The sequence below is a fragment of the Harpia harpyja genome, chromosome 2 (genome assembly GCF_026419915.1).
Source record: "Harpia harpyja isolate bHarHar1 chromosome 2, bHarHar1 primary haplotype, whole genome shotgun sequence".
Classification (NCBI taxonomy): domain Eukaryota; kingdom Metazoa; phylum Chordata; class Aves; order Accipitriformes; family Accipitridae; genus Harpia; species Harpia harpyja.
In genome coordinates this window covers 15903784-15922418 of record NC_068941.1, presented here as the reverse complement: position 1 = coordinate 15922418, position 18635 = coordinate 15903784, and the positions used below count along the sequence as shown (strand labels likewise).

Below are 18635 nucleotides of genomic sequence, written 5' to 3'. Positions count from 1 at the left end.
TGGACTTATTTAGGTTCCTGAAAGACAAGTCCCAGTAAAAGTTTGTTAGTGTCAACCATACCAGGGGCTCAGTCCTCACTCCAGAGAACACTTCCACGGAGCACAGAACTGCTGTCTAGTGTATGTGGAAACTCATGTATGAGGAAGTCCTTATACTTTAAAAAAAAAAAAAAGTTATTGATATACAATCATTTGCTATTAGTTTAAACCTTGTACTAAACCAGAGAAGTGTACTTGGTTTCCCTATGCACTTTATTTTCAAATATGTATTCTAGTATCTTTATTAATATCAACACAAGCAAAACACTTGAGAGTGAAAAGCCCATTCCTATTTTATGGTAGTTAAGAGTGGGTAAGCAATTCATCTTCGTGAACAGTGGGACTCGGTAAGTTCCTGAAGAATTTGAAAAATATAAACAGTAAATAAAGCTTTAAGGAACTTGTCCCTTTAATGAAATAGTAGGGTAAATGTCCAAAATACTAGAAAACGCAGTAGTAATTCCAACAGAAACCGTGTTTTTTAAAATCCAGTAGTGTTTTTATCTGCTGTCCTCAGCCAAGAGCCTGAGCAAGGGCTGAGCACCTGCAAGTGAAACCGAATAGGAATGGTCCCAAGCAAAGTTGAAACTGCCTAGGCTGCTTCCTTTTTTTCTAGCTGTGAGAAATTGCTTAGTAGTAAGCAAACATCCTAAAGTCCAGTGTGGTTTTACAATTTCCCCCTTTACTGTCTGTACATAGCATGAACTGTATGCCAAGTTTGGGGGTGAAGGGGAGGAAACTTCTGTCTGTGTGAAAAGACGAAATATCAATAGCCCCTTCTAGACCACGAAGGGGTTGTGTTGGCTTTGAAATTCTGCATCTGCTGCTCTCCACATGGAATTCGCTTCCCCCTTCGAGAGGAAACTTGCATTTTGGGTTTTCATCCGGATAGCTGCTGGCGGGCAGGTACTTGCTGTACGCCGTGCGGGCTCCTCTACCCCGGCAGCGAGACGAACCCCGTCCCTGCCCGGGAAGGCGCGGCCGAGCCGTGAGTGCCTGCTCCCCTCTGCCTCCACTTACCTCTCCCCAACACCTGCCCGCTCCTGCTCTCCTGCCTCATCTACCTCTCCTTGTTTTCCGCCCTTAATCTCGCTGTCGCACCGCCCGAGGGAGCGAGGCTGCGGCCGTGCCTGCGCCGGGAAGGGGCTCCGGGGCCAGGGGCGGGCTTGCTGCTCCCCCCGCACCGCTCCGGCTCGGCAGCCCGCCCCGGGACGCGGGTCGCTCGGGCTTTTCGCCGCACCTTGCCGCCGTGCCTGGGGTACGGCCCCCGCTGCAGCGCTGGGGGAGGGTCCTGCTTCCCCCACCGCCGCCCCCACCTCCCCCTGCCCCGGCCATTTAGTAGCCCCGGCGGTGCGGGGGGCGGCTTAGAGCGCAGGACGGCCCGCAGCAACCGGGCCATGGCCGGGGGGCTGCCGGGGGTTCCAGCCGCGGCGGTGCTGCTGCTGCTCGGGCTCCTGAGTGCGCGGGGGGCGGTGGAGCCCGATACCTCTGCTATCCTGGTCTCCAAGCGGGGGCTGCGCGTCCCCCTCGGCCGCTCCGTCTCGCTGGACCCGGCGGCGGACCTGGTGCTGCGGGTGCGGCCGGGGGACAGGTGCGCCGTGGCGGTGCTGGGCAGCGGGCCGGGCCCGCAGCCCGCCGGCGCCCTGCATCCCCCGCGCTTCCCCTGCGCCTTCGCCCGCGGGCAGGTCACCTACACTCACTTCGGGGCCCGCAGCCCTGGCCGGTACCGCCTGCGCCTCCAGCTCCGCTACGACTCGCCCCGCCGGACCCTCATCGTGCCCTTCGCGCTGGAGGTGGAGGTGCTCTTCCAGCAGCTGCGCCTGCTGAGCCGCAACCTGCCCCTGCCCGTGGAGAAGCTGCGGGGGCTCAGCCTCCCCCTGGACAGCAAGGTGTTGGGCTTCCCCGAGGGCGAGCCCGGCCGGCGCTGCCGCCTCACCCTGCTGCCCCCCGAGGCGGCCGGCGCCGGCCCCCTTCCCGCCTACGGGCGGCTGCTGGATGCCGAGGGGCGGCCCCTGCCCGCCGGCTACAGCGGAGACTGCTCTGCCGTGCTGCAGGCGGGGATCCGCTACCGGCACACGGCGGCCACCGCCTCCCCCGGCCGGGACTGCATCCCCGCGCGGGTGTCTGTGCTGCCTGCCGCTGGCCTGGAGCAGCGGGAGTACTTCCAGGTGCTGGTGCGGATCCACGAAGGGGCCGACAACACGCCACCCAAGCCCAGCTTCCTGGCGCTGCTTATGATGGAGGTGGACCAGTTTGCTCTCACAGCGCTCACCTTGGACGTGCTGGCTGCTGAGGACATGGAGACCCCCCCAGACCTCCTGATCTTCAACCTCACCTCTGTCTGGCCCAGTGACCCACAGCAGCAAGGCTTCCTGCTCAGCACCGATGACCCCAGCCGCCCCCTCGGTGCCTTCTCGCAGCAGGAGGTGAGGGAGCTGAAGATTGCCTACCAGCCCCCTACCCTGGACTCGGACCAGGAGCGGCTTTTCCAGGTGGAAATGGAAGTGCTAGACCCTGACGGCGCCTCCTCAGAGCCTTTCGCTTTCGTCATCCTGGTAAAGCCCATGAACACGTTGGCCCCCGTAGCCACTTTCAGTCGTGTGGCTGGCCCACAGCTGATGCTTTTTGAGGGCCAGTCACGGCCACTGTCTGGCAACTTGGAGATCAGCGATGAGGACAATCTGAAAGAGGTAAAGGTCTGGGTCACGCGGGGCCTGCAACATGGGAAGCTCAAGGTACTGGGTGTACCGCCCAGCCGCAAGTACTTCACTGCTGCAGAGCTAGAAGCAGGGCAGGTGATTTACCAATACGATGGCAGTGAGCACAGCTACAGCGACAACATTGTTTTCCGCATGGCAGACGGGCAGCACCAGGTCGAATTTCTGTACCCCATCACCATTGCTCCTGATGATGATCAGCCACCACTGCTGAATGCAAATACGGGGCTGGTGCTGAGTGAGCAACAGACTGTCCAAATCTCACCTTTTGTCCTCAGTGCCACAGACATTGACTCTGATGATACCTCTATCCGATTTGTCCTGGTTGGGGACTCCGCAGTGTCCCTACTACATTCCCACCGCTTTGGTGAGCTGCTGCTGCGTCAGGCAGAGCAACCAGCATCTTATGAGAGCAAAGCAAGCAGAGCAGGGCTGGAGAGTGACTCCTCTTCCTCCCCCTGGCACTTTGTGGAGGATGAACACGTGTATGAGAGGGTGGTGAATGAGTGGCTGCAGCAGGACATCCTCGATGGGAGGCTGTTCTTCAGGCACACGGGAGCTCACAGTGCCAGCCCAGTGATGGGCCACATTGTGTTCCGGCTGCAGGATGACAACGACCCCCCTAACCAGTCAGGGGAGCACGTGCTCGCTGTCAAAGTCCAACCGGTAGACAACCTGCCACCTGCACTGTACCCAGGTACTAGCCTGCAGATGATAGTGCAGGAATACCAGCTGACCGTCTTTAAGAAGCACTATTTACGGTACACTGACCTGGATACGGATGACAGGGAGCTGAAGTACACTTTGCTGACACCCCCAACTGACACAGATGAGAACCACTCTGTGGTCACTGGAGAGATTGTGTTGGCCGACAGTCCTGAGACGTCCATTACACATTTCACCCAAGCCCAGGTCAACCACCACAAGGTGGCATATCGACCCCCGGATCAGGAGCTGGGGATCACACCACGGGTGGTTCAGTTCACATTCCTTGTAGAGGATTCAGCTGCCAATTCTCTACAAGGTACCTTTACTCTCTTCCTGCAGCCAGTGGACAACAAGCCACCTCAGATCACCAATACAGGCTTCACTGTGCTTGAGGGAAACAGCTTCCTTCTCACCAGCAATCAGCTGGATGCCACAGATGAGGACACATCTGCAGACCAGATTGTCTTCACTGTAACTCAAGTTCCGGAGCATGGCCATCTACGTCTTCTGGAGGAGGGTCTGATGGTGCAAGGGGAATCTTTCCTGCTAGATGATATTGCTGGTGGGCGCATCTCCTACAAGCACAGTGGCGATGAGTTTGCCAGTGATTCTTATCAGTTGGAAGTGAGTGATGGAGTCCATCATGTGCCAATCACAGTCAAGATTGCTGTGCAGCCTGTGGATGATGAAAACCCAAGTATCTCTCTCCTTGGTGGTCACAGGCAGGTGGGAGCAGCCATTGATGTCCTGGAAAACAGTGCTACTGAAATTACTACGTCGCTTATCCAGGGTACAGATGAGGATAGAGATGACTTGGTGCTGACCTTCATTGTCCAGGATCCACCCAAGCTGGGTGACATCCTCATGGATGGAGTGCGATCCGAAAAGTTTACCCAGCATGACCTCATCAGTGGAGCTGTAGCCTACACTCACACCAGTGGAGAGATTGGCTTGAAAAAGAGGTATGATTCCTTCAATCTCACCATTTTTGACCTCTCCAGTGAATGGGTGGTGGGACGCAGCACAGTACAAAGGGTGCGTGTGGCTGTAACTATATTGCCTGTGGACAGCGTTGCACCTGAAGTGATGGTTGCAGCAGAGCCGCTCAGTGTCCTTGAGGGAGGGAAGAGTACTCTAACTCTGGATCAGCTGGATGTGGAGGATGTAGATACTCCCAGAGATGACATCTTGTGCATTGTCACAGTTCAGTCCACTTCAGGGTATTTGGAGAACGTCTCTCCAGCCCCTGGGTCTGAGAAGTCTAGAGCTGGTACTGCCATTAGTGCTTTTTCCATCAAAGATATTCGCCTGGGCCATGTCAACTATGTGCAGAGCATTCACAAGGGGGTGGAGCCTGCGGAGGATAGATTCACTTTCCAGTGCTCTGATGGTGTTAACTTCTCACCTCACCAGTTCTTCCCCATTGTCATCATCCCCACCAACGATGAAAAGCCGGAGCTGTTTGTGCGTGAATTCATGGTGCTTGAGGGGATGAGCCTGGTGATTGACATGCCCATCCTCAGCGGAGCCGATGCAGACATGCCTCCAGATAAACTGCGTTTTGTTATTGGTGTCCCTCCTAAGCATGGGCAGATTGTGCAGCAGCTGTCCACAGGCACTGTGCCTGTTCACAGCTTCACCTTGGAGGAGATCCAGGAGGCTTCCAGCATTGTGTATGAACATGATGACTCAGAGGTGGAAGAAGATAGCTTCCAAATTCAGCTGACCGATGGACACCACACAGTGGAGCAGAATGTGCCGATTACGGTGATCCTGGTAGATGATGAGACTCCCAGGATGGCAATCAACAATGGTCTGGAAGTAGAGATTGGCAAGTCAAAGGTCATCTCTAGTCAAGACCTTAAAGCTACAGACATCGATTCAGAGGACAAGAGCCTTGTTTATGTCATCCGTTTGGCACCTGTGCAGGGTTTCCTACAACATCTGAACAGACAAGAGGAAGTGCTGTGCAACATTACACAAGGCACAAACTTCACACAAGATGATTTAGACCAGGGTTTTATCCGCTATGTTCATACTGGCCTGCATGGAGTGCGTGATCTGATTAAATTTGATGTTACTGATGGTATTAATGCCTTGATAGACAGGTACTTCTATATTACCATTGGTAGCATTGATATGGTCTTCCCTGAGGTGATCAACAAGGGTGTAACTCTGAAAGAAGGTGGAAAGGTGACACTCACAACTGATCTGCTCAGCACAAGTGATATTAACAGTCCTGATGAAAATTTGCATTTCAGAGTCACCCGGTCCCCAACCCGGGGCCATCTAGAGAATTCAGACAGTCCTGGAGTACCCGTTGTTTCCTTTACTCAGCTCCAACTTGCTGGCAACAAGATTTACTACATTCACACTGCAGAGGATGAGGTGAAGATGGACAGTTTTGAGTTTGAAGTGACAGATGGGTATAACCCAGTCTTCCGTACCTTCAGGGTCTCCATCATAGATGTGGACAACAAAAAGCCAATTCTAACTATTGGTGACCTGGTTGTTGAGGAAGGGGAGACCAGGCTGATCACCCCTTTTGAGCTGACCGTGGAAGATGGGGATACGCCTGACCATTTACTCCTATTCACAGTCACTCAGGTGCCAGTGCATGGCCAGATTTTGTACAACAACAGCTACCCAGTCACCAGCTTCACCAAACAAGACTTGAATGAGAATCTTATCAGCTACAGACATGATGGTACAGAAACCAGGCAGGATAGTTTCTCCTTCTCTGTGACTGATGGGACCCACACAAACTTTTATGTTTTCCCTGACACTAGCAAGGAGATCCATCAACCCCAAATGATGAGGATTCAGATCAGTTCACTGGACAACAGAGTGCCACAGTTAGTGGTGAACAAGGGTGCCCCTACTCTGAGAAGAATTCCAGCTGGGCATCTAGGCTTCCTGATCACTAGTAAGGCACTAAAGGCAGAGGATCGAGACAGTCCACACAATCTCTTGAAATACAAAATAACAGATGGGCCGGAGCATGGCTTCATCATTAATACTGGCCTCGGAAATGAGAGCATTAGAACATTTATGCAAGGTTGGTGCTGATGGTTGTATTTGCTTATAAACATTGGGCTCAATGAGCTGTTATTTTATGTTCTATTGTTTGAGTCTTTGTTTCAGGGGATTTAGAAAGCAGTGTCTTTTAAACTACAAAGTATATGCAAATGATCAGAATTATAATACATGCATTTTAGAAATGAAGCTTTGTTTTACCTATGAAGACACAATAGAAAAGTTCTGTGTTGTATGTGCATGCATTAATGCGTTTCCTACTGTGTGTTAAATGTACATCTTACCATGTACATAGCATAGTACTGCTCATAAGAAGATGGGATAATATCTGAAATGGTGATTTGCAGATCCCGCACCAGTTTCTTTTTGAAGACTGAAGTACCTGTTTGCCTGCCTGGAAATTAAACCCAGGCTCAAAAATCAGTGTTGTCTTCAGAGGAAATTGTTTGGAAAGGTGATTAATATTTCTGCACATCACTGGATCTAGTATTTAAAAAAAAAAAAAAGGAAAAAAAGAGGCAGGGTACGCCCAGTATAGCCTCAGTAGTTTAGGTGATGTTTTTTGTGATTCTGTTCCACAGAGAAAGCTCAGTAGGTAGGGAGGCCTCCTTTAGGTCAGCTCCACCAAACCTGTGCAGAGGGAAGAGCCTCAGAGGATGGTGGGGCACAGTGACAGCAGCCAGACTCTCTATAAATGTCCCTGTGCTCTCGCCGATCTTAAGTAGTTGGGTTTACAACTGCCGTTCATCTGTCCTGGATAGAATAGTATGTTGAAAGCTTTCACAAGGAAACTTCCAGCCTAGAGTTTGCCTATCTCCAGTGTGCTTTGATTATCAGTAGCGGGGACAACATTTACCAAAATTCTCATTAGACACTATAATAGGATTAGAGGTCTCCGTTATTTTTATGTGCTCGGGTATGTTACCTTTCTTTTGCAAGAGAAAACAATCTGGGGAGAGAAAAAGTCTTTATTTCCATTTTATGTATTTATCCGTAACTTCCAGACAGGTTGTAGCTTTAAGATTATGATAACACAATTTATTTTTAAAAGTCTGCAGTTCATCTGCCAAGCTACAATGTTGTGAAAAATCATTTGCCATTGATTCAAGAATGTTTCATACATTTTCAGTTGACAGAAAGCACCCAAATCTGCCATGCCAGAACAAGAGCAACTGGTAACCCCAGGGGAGTAAGTCTCTTAGTATATCAGAATTAGCTCTAGAACAGCTTAATGCTGAATGCAGTATAAAGAACATTTAGGTATATCCCAAACATTTTCATATCAAATGAAATTGTTGCTTATTTAACTAAAATAAAAGCAAAAGTAGAAGACTTTTCTGAAGTCTTCATATTGATGAAATGTGGCATAGGGTAATATACCTGCAACTTTAGGGTAATAGAAATATCCTGGTGGTTTTTCCCTATTCTCTGGGGATATCAAATTAAAATTTTATTGACTTTTAGACCTATTTGTGATTTGTTTAATACATTCTCATATTCAGTCCCAATGTACCTGCCACAGTTTTGTGTGTCGTAGAAGAGTTTAAAAAACTCATTGAGGTTAAATTGATCTCTAAAAAATGGGCAGATCTTTACTCCCAATAGATTCAATTTAGTTATAGCAAAGTAATTCTTCCTAATGTGCTGAAACAAGGATGTGACTTTAGTATTTAAAAATAAATATTTATGGTAAGACTATATGTCACTGTCTTTTTGCCATTGTTCTTTGAGCTAATAGCCAAATTTATGTTGTGTTGCTGAGTATAGACCAGTGTAAGAAGCCATGCCACGTTGTACAAGTTTCGTTGCTGGAATGCTTTATCCACAAATTAGCCAACTTATTAGTAAGTAATCAAATAGTAAAGGTAGAATGAACTATGTCCTCTATATTCTGTAGTAAAATTCTATGATTATTCATTTAGCATATTCTTTTCTTAGCCGATATTGATGAAATGAAGATCAGCTACATCCTGAAGGAAGGTGATAATGCTACCAGTGACATCTTCTATTTCTCCATTGAAGACAACGGTAAGATTAAGATGCTTCATTATACATATCTTGGAATTACACTATCTGGAAGATTGTTCACATTAAATAAACAAGTCATCTGTTATTTCTTTATAAGTAATATGTAAAAGTGCCATGAACACATAGGAACACAAATGAGGATATTTTATTCATTTTAATGTATAATGTCACAATTAATGCAAACTGCTATGGCAAGCTATCAACTCTTAGTGGGATATACTGTTGTCATAATACTGTTTGTTCAGTGGCCTTTATAGAGGGAGGACTGTTGGCAGTGACAGCTAATCCCTCATGGTCAGCTGTGCATGTTACAAAAATTCAACCGTGCAAGGTGGAGCCTTGATGGGTTTGGAATCATGGCCAACTACTGAATCAAAAGAGAAAATTAATGCTAACCTTTCTTAAATAAGGAGAGTTCAGTTGATCTAGATCATGGCTGAGTGTCTGGTGAAATGCTAAGATAGGCTGGTTAAGTCCATTTTGCTCTTATTTATACAGAAAGATATCCTTCTTTTGCATAGATTGTGATTGTTTCAAAGGCTTCAGCGGACCAGTGATTATTTCTATCAACTGATATGTGTATGTTGCATTTTTTACATATTCCTTTAATGACTCTTACTTTAAAATCTGTTTTGTTCTGTTTGTGTATTGTTTTTTTCTGTATGCTGCAATATTTTTCCCTAATCATCCATACGAATTAAGTTCACTGAGAATTCATCAGAATTTTATACAAGTTCCTTTTAATTAAAGGTAGACAAGAAGATTCATAAAATAAATTTGCAATTCAGTTAAATAACTTCTGTGTAAGGATCTGCCTTCACAATAATCTCTGTAAACTTCCTGACTAGTTTGATGTAATCCTAAGTGCATAGAATGTGTCAGAATAGCATTCTAACACAGCATTTGACAGAAAGTTAAATTTGTGAGTATTTCCTAACGGGCCTCAAGACAAATCTGAAACACCGTTAAAATATTTTGTCCAAAATTGGCAGACTCGTTAAAAAGAAATCTGCACTGATACTTATGAGGATAGTCACTGAAAAGCAATAGCTCCTCTGAGTTTGCTAAGGCTTCCTATTCTGATTATTGCAAACCAGAAAATGTCTATCTTGATCTCTTGGAAACCAGTTACTACGTTCTATCTATAATTGGTCTGTTTCTGTTCTCGTAGCAGTATAAATGATTGTAGTTTTATGTCCACCATTTGCTATAAACCAATCCAGCCAGAGATAAGTATGTGCCTGAGAAATAAGCATTCTGTTATGGGTTAAGAACCATCTCGTGCTTTTGTTAGCTGAGACATTTTGATTAGCTGAGATGAACCCGTTCGTTTTATGGCTTGAAGATGAATGTGAGCACCTTGGATATGACTTCCAGTGTTTTCTTTATCCCATCTGTAGGGCAACACTTCCTGGTTTTGGGCAATGCACTGAAGGTATCAGCAAAACAATGAAATGTGACTTGTTTATTTTCAGTTGTCCAAGGAGTAATTGAACATTTGGAACCAGTCATTTGGTATTGTTACTTTGCTCGTATCTGAAAGATTATGTACCTTAAGGGACATTAAAAACATTATCAATATTAGATCAACCACACCTCTGGTTCATTGTGATTCTGTCAGGGAAAATTTTCTCATGTTTATAGATGAAGATGGAATAGTAGGCAGCTGGGAACGTGCACAGTATTCATAGCTTGAAGGAAATTATTTCCTTTCTAGTTAAGGTTTAGGTAAGCAAATAATTTCATTCAGCTGCTGTTACACCAGGCTTCAGGAACCTGGAAGACCTGTTTCATAGGCAAAGAATGCACCAACCCATTCCCCATGGCTGGTACTTCGTATCCTTGGCAACTTTACAGCTGGAAAGATCTTCTCTTTTAGGAGCCAGTAGAGTCACTGGGGGACAAAGCTATGACAGGCTGAAAATGGCTTTTGTTTTGTGCTTCCTCTGGTTATGCTGAAAGAAAAAGGTTGCACATTGGCCAGCTGAAGGGGATGGAAAAAACAAGCTAGATTTCACAAGCCGGTTATTTTCTAGCTCTTTTTGAAGTGTGCGCAACTGATGCAATTAAAATCAAATGGGGCTATTAATTTAAGAAAGATCGGAGATGCATTCTTTGTCTATTTTTGCTTACATTTCACTTAGCACACAGTAGAATGTGCTGTGAACTGCTACCTGTGTTTCTTCCAGACATCTTATTTTGCTGTCACTTGATCAATATACAAGTCTTTGTGGCATGACTAAGTGGGGTAATATAATAATGATGAGAAACAATGGGGAAAAAGGAATGACATGACTGAACAGATGGTAATTCTTATTCTGTATACACCCAGGGACACAAAGGGAGTCAGTTACTGGATGTTTTCATTAACAGCACTTTCAGCCTCTGCTAAATGGAGTGATTCTTTCAGCTAGATTCCTTCATCATCTGTCTGTTCCAGATATCAACAAACAGAGGAAGAAAAGCTGTGGCAAAAGCTGTGTGCAGCTATGCTTATAATAGAAGTATGTACTGACTGAAGGGTTGCTGTCTACTGATGTGACTGGCACAACTACAGGGAGAGTACATGGCTACAGGAGCATGTAGCATCTGGAAATTCACTTAAAACTTGTTTGGTGGGGGAAAGAAGGTTGAAAAGTCAATGCTGTCATTACTACTATAGCACAAGGAAATGCTTTTAAAAGAAGTTCTATCTGGATTAGTCTTTTGATGGCTTTGGTGCTTAGAAATACATAAAAAATATTCCCTCAGGGGCATTTACCTCCCAAGGGAGTGCCTGAAGGAAGGCACAACTCTAATAGCTGTTGTACAACTCAGGAAAAAATACCTAAAGGCCCAGCGGGAGGAGAGAATGTACACTGCTTCAGTGCAGTTTATAACTGCTTCAGCAACGCTCAAGAAAGAGCCTGCTATTTTCTGTGTTTTTACGTTCTAGCTTCTGAAGTCCTCTTAAAAGCATATAACATTGCATCAGTACAAAGGAAACTGAGCAATGAAATGTGTGTGTGTGTGTATCGAATATGAGGAGAAAATGCCTGCATTTTTCTCTGTCTTGTAGCTTCCCTTGCACAAACACAATCAGGTTCTTCCAGACAGAAGTTTCACCCTTTAACGGGAGAGTATACCTTTTGAATAACAGCATTTTGTCTAACCTGAGGATAGGAAAGATTCCTTTAGGTTCTTTATCTGGATAACTACTTGTTCTGCGATTTAAGAGAGCTGCTGGGAAACCTTTATCAGTGACATGTGAGAGAGAATGGCTGACAGCTTTCAGAAAAGTTGATCCCTCTAACTTGAGGAAACTGTTCCCATTCCTGCCATTAAACTGAAGATTTGGGCAGAAGTACTAGAATTTTAACCTACTAATTGTGGTGCATACTGGCAGCTCTGATTCGTGAGTGTTCAGTGTTGAGCATGCATTTCATTTCACAAAACAAGTATTGGTACAAATTGAATACAAAGTAGGTAAGGTTCAGCTCGTTTTAATGATTTATTCCTGGGGTGAGTGTACAGATAGCATAATGCCAAGTTTGTTCAAACATTGGTAGTGGAGCAATGACATGCAGTAAAAGTAGAGTGGTTACTTTTGCCTTTGCTGTATTTGATTTGGGAAGCATTTGTTATTTTTCCTTGGTGATTTTTATGCAAAGATCAGTTTAGTTTGACTTGGTTAGTCCAATGCCTCTCCACCTGGTTTATGTCCAGTTATATTTTGTATGAGTAACTCATTTACCTATAGAGTTCACCTTTTTTATTCTGTAGTTTTTTAGTACACTTAACCTTTTGACACTCCTGTCATTGCTGCCCTCTAGATCTTGTTTTCAATTACTGCTGCCAAAAGAGTAATGAGAGCTTGCTGATACTGAAAGCTACAATGTTCTGCTGATGTGAACTTGTTACCGAAATCTGGAATAAAACTCCTTAACACCAATGTGATGTTAAGAAGCAGGCACTTCGTTTATTGCAGCGCTGGATGCACAGGGGATAATTCCACCTAGCGTGCATGCCACAGCTTCAGTACAAACAGGTTATATGGAATAACTAATTACATATTAATCAGATTAATATACATATGCATAAAAAATATTATTAGTGATTATCATAGTACTGCCTGCATCCGATCATGCATAATGATGAATTCATTTGAGTCAAAGGGCTACTTTTACGACCACTGACCCATTTGAGATTATGTTGGCTGTCCTTTAAGTCCTTGTTCTTGTCCTTTTTCTTTGATCTTGAAGCTTAACGCAATTTCAGTCCCATGTGGTCAATGTCAACATTGTTCTCATCTAGCGTACAGGAATCTAGTCGTAAGAGCAAAGAACTGCAAAACTTATGAGTAAATACTAGTTAATCACTTGACTGCCCTTGTGTAATTACCTCTATTAGCTAGTCCCCTGGCTACACTTTTGTCTATTGTTTCAATCATAATGTTAGTTCTTAAACACAAAATTTGATAGAAAATATATGAGGTTTCTATGGTTATACCTGTCACGATTCATTGTACCTAACACAATTCCCTATAGTTACAATTTTAACTCGTAAGTGCAAAACTGATTTTTTGTATTGTAACATTTCCCCACTTTGAAAGTTTTGAAAATCATTTCAGTACTTTCACTATAATTTTACTAATTATTCACTATAAGCTGGAAGAAACTCTGGGATTGATTGTCCATTTTGTTGTCTTGCCACAGCTTGGATACTCATGTGATTAAAAGAAGTCTTACGATTGATTTGTTTCTTTAGAAACTAATAGATCAAGATAATCATAAAAAAGATTATTAACAAAGTTAATGCTATATTAATCAATGATTTAATCCAAGAACTCAGGTTCCAGCCTAGTCCTTTAAAAACCTTGTCTATCCAACTTTCTTGAATATCTTGTTGCAATTCTTGTGTGTCTTTCTCAATTTTTCCCAATAATTCCAAATCATGTTCTACATCCTGAGTTACATTCGGAATGTGTATACAACAGTGGTCCACTTTGTCTTTCAAATATCCACATACTCTGTGTTCTTTGAGTAAAAGCATATCTAAAGCCATACCATTTTGCAGGGTCATTTTGGAAGTGGCCTGTAATTGTATGTTTAAATCTCTAAATCATTTTCCAGTCACATCGGCCAGTTTTTCTACCTGTCCTGTTAATCGGTACAGCCAGTCTCGATTCCTGTATATTGCCAAAGCGGTTAGTAAAGATTCTAGGGCCCAACTGATTCTAACTCCGGTAGAGGGTTCATTCCATTCATCATCTATTTCTGACCTCTTCACCCGTTCCAATTTCAGATTTTCTAAAGGTCCTTTAAAAGGAGACTTTTTCCAAATTGGGCATAATGTTGGCATTCTCAAAGTGATTTGTTTTACCTTCCCATCAAGAGGCAGATGGGTTGTCCAGGTTCCGTCACTCATTGCCCAAACTAAGTGTCCTGGACTCTGAGTGGTAGTTTTTCTGCAACTAAATATTGTTCTTCTTTTAGGTTTAAATGTTTCAGTCAATTGGAGATCGTTTTTAAGTCCTTCTACACAAGCAACCATACTTCAAGGCTGCAACTAAAGAGGGAATTCTTTGAATTGCCGTGTCTTTAGTACTGCAATTGTATATTTTCTCACATTTCCACCAAGATACTAAATTTTCCTTTTCTCGTAATGTGGTCCCTCTGTCGTTTACTGATGGCCAAGCTGTAAAAATTGATCCATCCCAAGTAAAATACCAAGGAGCTTTGGCCATATATTGGAATTGAGGCAGTACGGTCATAAGACTATACTGAATCCCAACTAACTGCCCTTTCTGGTATAGTCTGATTAGTCTTACCACATTTCCATTCCATGATCATTCTAGTTACATTTCTCTTAACTTGTTCATTGTAAGTACAGTATCCTACATTATGAAATCTCCCAATTTTAGTAAAAACAGAATTTAATAATTTTTCGCAATCTGCCCTGCTCCCTGGAGACTTCCATTGCTTCTTAATATTTGTCAATTGTTCTTGCCATCCAACTACTGGCCTTTGTTCACAGTGGGTAGTCATATTTCTATATTCTAAATTAGTCAAATTTATTGTCAAAATTCCCCATGGAATGGATTAACCAACTGCCCTTGGTATTGGTAAACAGGCAGTAATTTGTGTCACATTCTGGAAATTAGCAAATCCCTTAATCAGTGTTACCATCAAATTTTCTTCCTGGGTTTTCTTTGAGAGATAAATTAATTGTTCAACTTCTCTTATTTCTTGTCTTTTTCTTCAGCTCAATTTGCCTTGATAGAAACTCACATTTCTTCTTGCCTCTCATCCAACTCATTTCTAATTTGTCAGGATCAAATTCTGGAATCTGAGTAAAATTACATTCCAATCCCAAAGTACCTCCATAGTTTACAGTTACCTGTCATTCAGTCACAACCTCAGACCAAGCTCCCACCAACATTATTCTCCAAATCAAAATCCATTTTCCCCAGATTCCAAAACAATATACAAAATTAGACATGCTTCAAAGTCAGTTTTGAAGTTCTAGAATCTCTGTATACAACTTACCAGGATGGTGGAGCTTTCTTCACCCAAGTATGGTGGATCCATGCATCTAATTCAGTGATCTTGACAGCAGTGAAAGTAGTCAGCAATATTTGAAAGGGTCCTTTCCAGCATTCCTGAAGAGGTTCAGAAGTCCATGTCTTCACATAGACATAATCGCCTGGTTGGAAATCATGTACTGGATTTTCCAAACATAGAGGCCTGTTCCAAACAACCACACTCCGAAGCACAGTTAAAGTTTTTCCTAAAGAAAGCAGATACTTATATACATCTTGTTTTCCTTTTAAATGTATTCTCAAATTTGGTTCAGGAGATTCAAAAGGTTTTCCATATAGTAGCTCATGAGGACTGATTAATGTCCCACTCTTTGGTTGAACCCCAGTTCGTAAAAGGGACAGTGGGAGTGCCTGAGGCCATTTCAAATTAGTTTCCTGACATATTTTACTAATTTGTCTTTTTAATGTCTGATTCATTCTTTCTACTTTTCCACTAGATTGTGGCCTCCAAGGTGTATGTAAGTCCCAAGTAATTCCCCAAATTTTACTAAGGCCCTGCACTACTTCTGCAACAAAATGGGAACCTCTATCAGAAGAGATTCTAATAGGTACCCCAAATCTCGAGATAACTTCTTGTAATAGCCATTTAATGACCTCCTTTGCTTGATTGGTCTGACAGGGAAAGGCTTCCAGCCATCCTGTAAAAGTACCAACCCCTACCAGAATGTATTAATACCCATTCTGTCGACGTAGCTCTGAAAAATCTATTTGCCAATAATCTCCTTGTTCCATTCCTGTTTTCAGTGTTCTCATCTGGACCTTTTTCTTTACAACTGGATTGTTTTTCAAACATATCTCACATTTTGCAGTTGTCATTTTAGCTATTTCTAGCATTTTTATTGATACTACTTGTCTCCTTAGGAGAGTTATTAATGCTTCTGCTCCCCAATGATATTTCTTATGTTTTGTCTGTATTATTTCTCTCATTACAAGTGGTGGGACTACTACTTGACCTTTTGATGTCACCCACCATCCTGCCTGATTTTTCCTTGCATTTAATAACCTCCCTAATTTCTCATCTTCCTCTGAATATTTAGGTTTTTCCCTTGGTAATGCAATAGTTTTTGTTGGAATTAATGCCATTTGTAAGGCATTCCTTCTGGCTGCTTCCTTAGCTGCTTTATCTGCTAGTCTATTCCCTATGATCTGTTTTGTATCTCCTGATCGATGCGCTTTACAGTGCATGATTGCTACCTCAGTTGGTTTCTGGACTGCTTGTAATAAGTGCAAAATTTCTTCTTTATATTTAATGTTGGACCCCTGAGAGGACAGTAATCCTCTTCCTTTCCACAAAATCCCATGGACATGTACCACACCAAATGCATATTTCGAATCAGTCCAAATATTTACTTTATTTTCCTCACTTAGTTCCAAAGCTCTTGTTAAAGCCACTAATTCCTCCTTCTGAGCTGAAGTTGTGCAGGACAAGCACCGGCTTCTGTAACTGATTTTTCAGTTGTTACTGCATATCCTGCATAACGGATTCCATTTTCGATGAAACTGCTACCATCTGTGTACAATTCCCACTCCGGATTGTCTATAGCTACATCTTTCAAATCCTCTCGACTGGAATATACATATTCAATGGTAGTCAGGCAATCATGTTCCGGTTGTCCTTCTTCCTGTACAGAACTCAGAAAAACTGCAGGATTAATGAAGTTAGTGGTTTTCAAAATCACATCATCTTGTTCGATTAAAATTACCTGGTACTTCATCATTCTGCTCGAGTATAGCCAATGGCCCCCCTTTTGCTCCAACACTGATATCACCATATGTGGCACATATACCACCATCGTCCTTCCCAAGGTCAATTTTCAAGCCTCCTGTATTATCATCACAGTGGCTGCAACAGCTCTCAGACAAGCAGGCCAGCCCTTACTTACAAAGTCCAGTTGTTTGGAGAAATATCCAACCCGTCGTTTCCAACTCCCCATCTTCTGGGTCAGTGCTCCCAGTGCAACATATTGTTTCTCGTGTACAAATAACTGGAAGTCTTTGGTCAAATCCGGAATTCCCAAGGCTGGTGCTGACATCAGAGCCAGTTTTAAATTCTGGAAAGCTGTCTCCTGATCTGGACCCCATTCAAATAGTGGACCTCTAAGAGTTTCATATAATGGTTTAGCTAACAGACCATAATTCATTATCCATAGCCGACATCACCCAGCCATTCCCTAAAAGGTTCTCAGTTCATGGGTATTTCTTGGCTCCAGGATACTGTAAATTGCTGCTTTGCGGTCTGTTCCCAACGGTCTTTGCCCTTGTGAGATTTCAAAACCCAGATATATCACAGTCTGTTTTGCTATCTGGGCCTTAGTTCTAGAGACTTTGTATCTGCTTAGCCCTAAAAAGTTTAAAAGATCAATTGTCACCTTTATACATGTTGGTCTTTCTTCTGTCGCTATCAGTACGTTGTCTACATACTGTAGGAGTAAACGTCCAGGTTTGGGACCATCTTGTTTCCACATCTCAAGTTCTTTTGCTAATTGGCTTCCAAAAATTGTTGGACTATTCTTGAATCCTTGCGGCAACCTCGTCCATGTCAATTGTGTTTTTCGTCCTGTTTGTGGATTTTCCCACTCGAAAGTAAACAATTTTTTACTTTCTTCCAGGGTATACAAAAGAAAGCATCTTTCAAGTCAAGCACTGTAAACCACTGATGATTCTCTCTTAAGTCTGTTAAGAGTGTATATGGATTGGCCACTACAGGATGTATGTCTTTCGCCATCTGATTTATAGCCCTTAAATCTTGAACTAGTCTATATTCTCCTGATGGTTTTTTCACTGGTAAGATTGGAGTATTATATTCAGATTCACACTCCTCCAAAATTCCATATTCCAAAAATTTATCAATTAATTTCTTGAATCCCAATCTAGCCTCAGGCTTAATTGGATATTGTTTTAGTGTTACTGGCTTCACATTTTCCTTCAGTTCTACCTTTACAGGATGTGCTGTCTTAGATTTTCCCGGTATCTCTGTGTTCCAAGCTATAGGTATCACAGCATCATCAGCTTCTTGTGGCATCTCCTGAATCCTAACCTTCTCCTATATCATCAATATTTCTCCTGTCTTTGATTCTAGTATTTTTAGAAGAATTTCTCCTCCCTCAAAAACTATCTGTGCATTTAATTTGGATAACAGATGTCAACCCAACAAGGGTATCGGGCATTCTGGCACATACAAAAATTAATGTGTAATTGCCTTATTTCCAAATTTCAAATCTAGGGGTTGAAGGAATGGTCTATTTTCCTGTTTCCCAGTTGCTCCTATTATGTTAGCTGTTTTATTTCCCAATTTCCCTTTATAGGTATTCAAAACAGAATATACTGCTCCCATATCTACTAAAAATTCAACTGTATCATTTCCCAGCTTAATTGTAACCAGAGGCTCAGCTGGGTTCCCCTCCGGTCCCCTTCATTCATCTAGAGTCATCATTTTTGCAGCTTCTTGCTGACTTGTTTTCAATTTAGGGCAATCCTTTTTCCAATGTCTATCCTCCCTGCAGTATGCACACTGATTCATCCCTGGA

The 18635-nt window shown here is 43.4% G+C and overlaps 1 protein-coding gene across 1 annotated transcript in view; it reads left to right on the top strand.

Moving 5' to 3' along the window:
• The first annotated feature begins 1436 nt into the window (after positions 1-1436).
• FREM3 (FRAS1 related extracellular matrix 3) overlaps positions 1437-18635 on the top strand; it is a 79850-nt gene continuing 62651 nt past the window's right edge. Inside the window, exons 1-2 of the mRNA XM_052815341.1 lie at positions 1437-6522; positions 8439-8528. Coding sequence (XP_052671301.1) covers positions 1437-6522; positions 8439-8528 — 5176 coding nt within the window. The remainder of the gene's footprint in view (positions 6523-8438; positions 8529-18635) is intronic.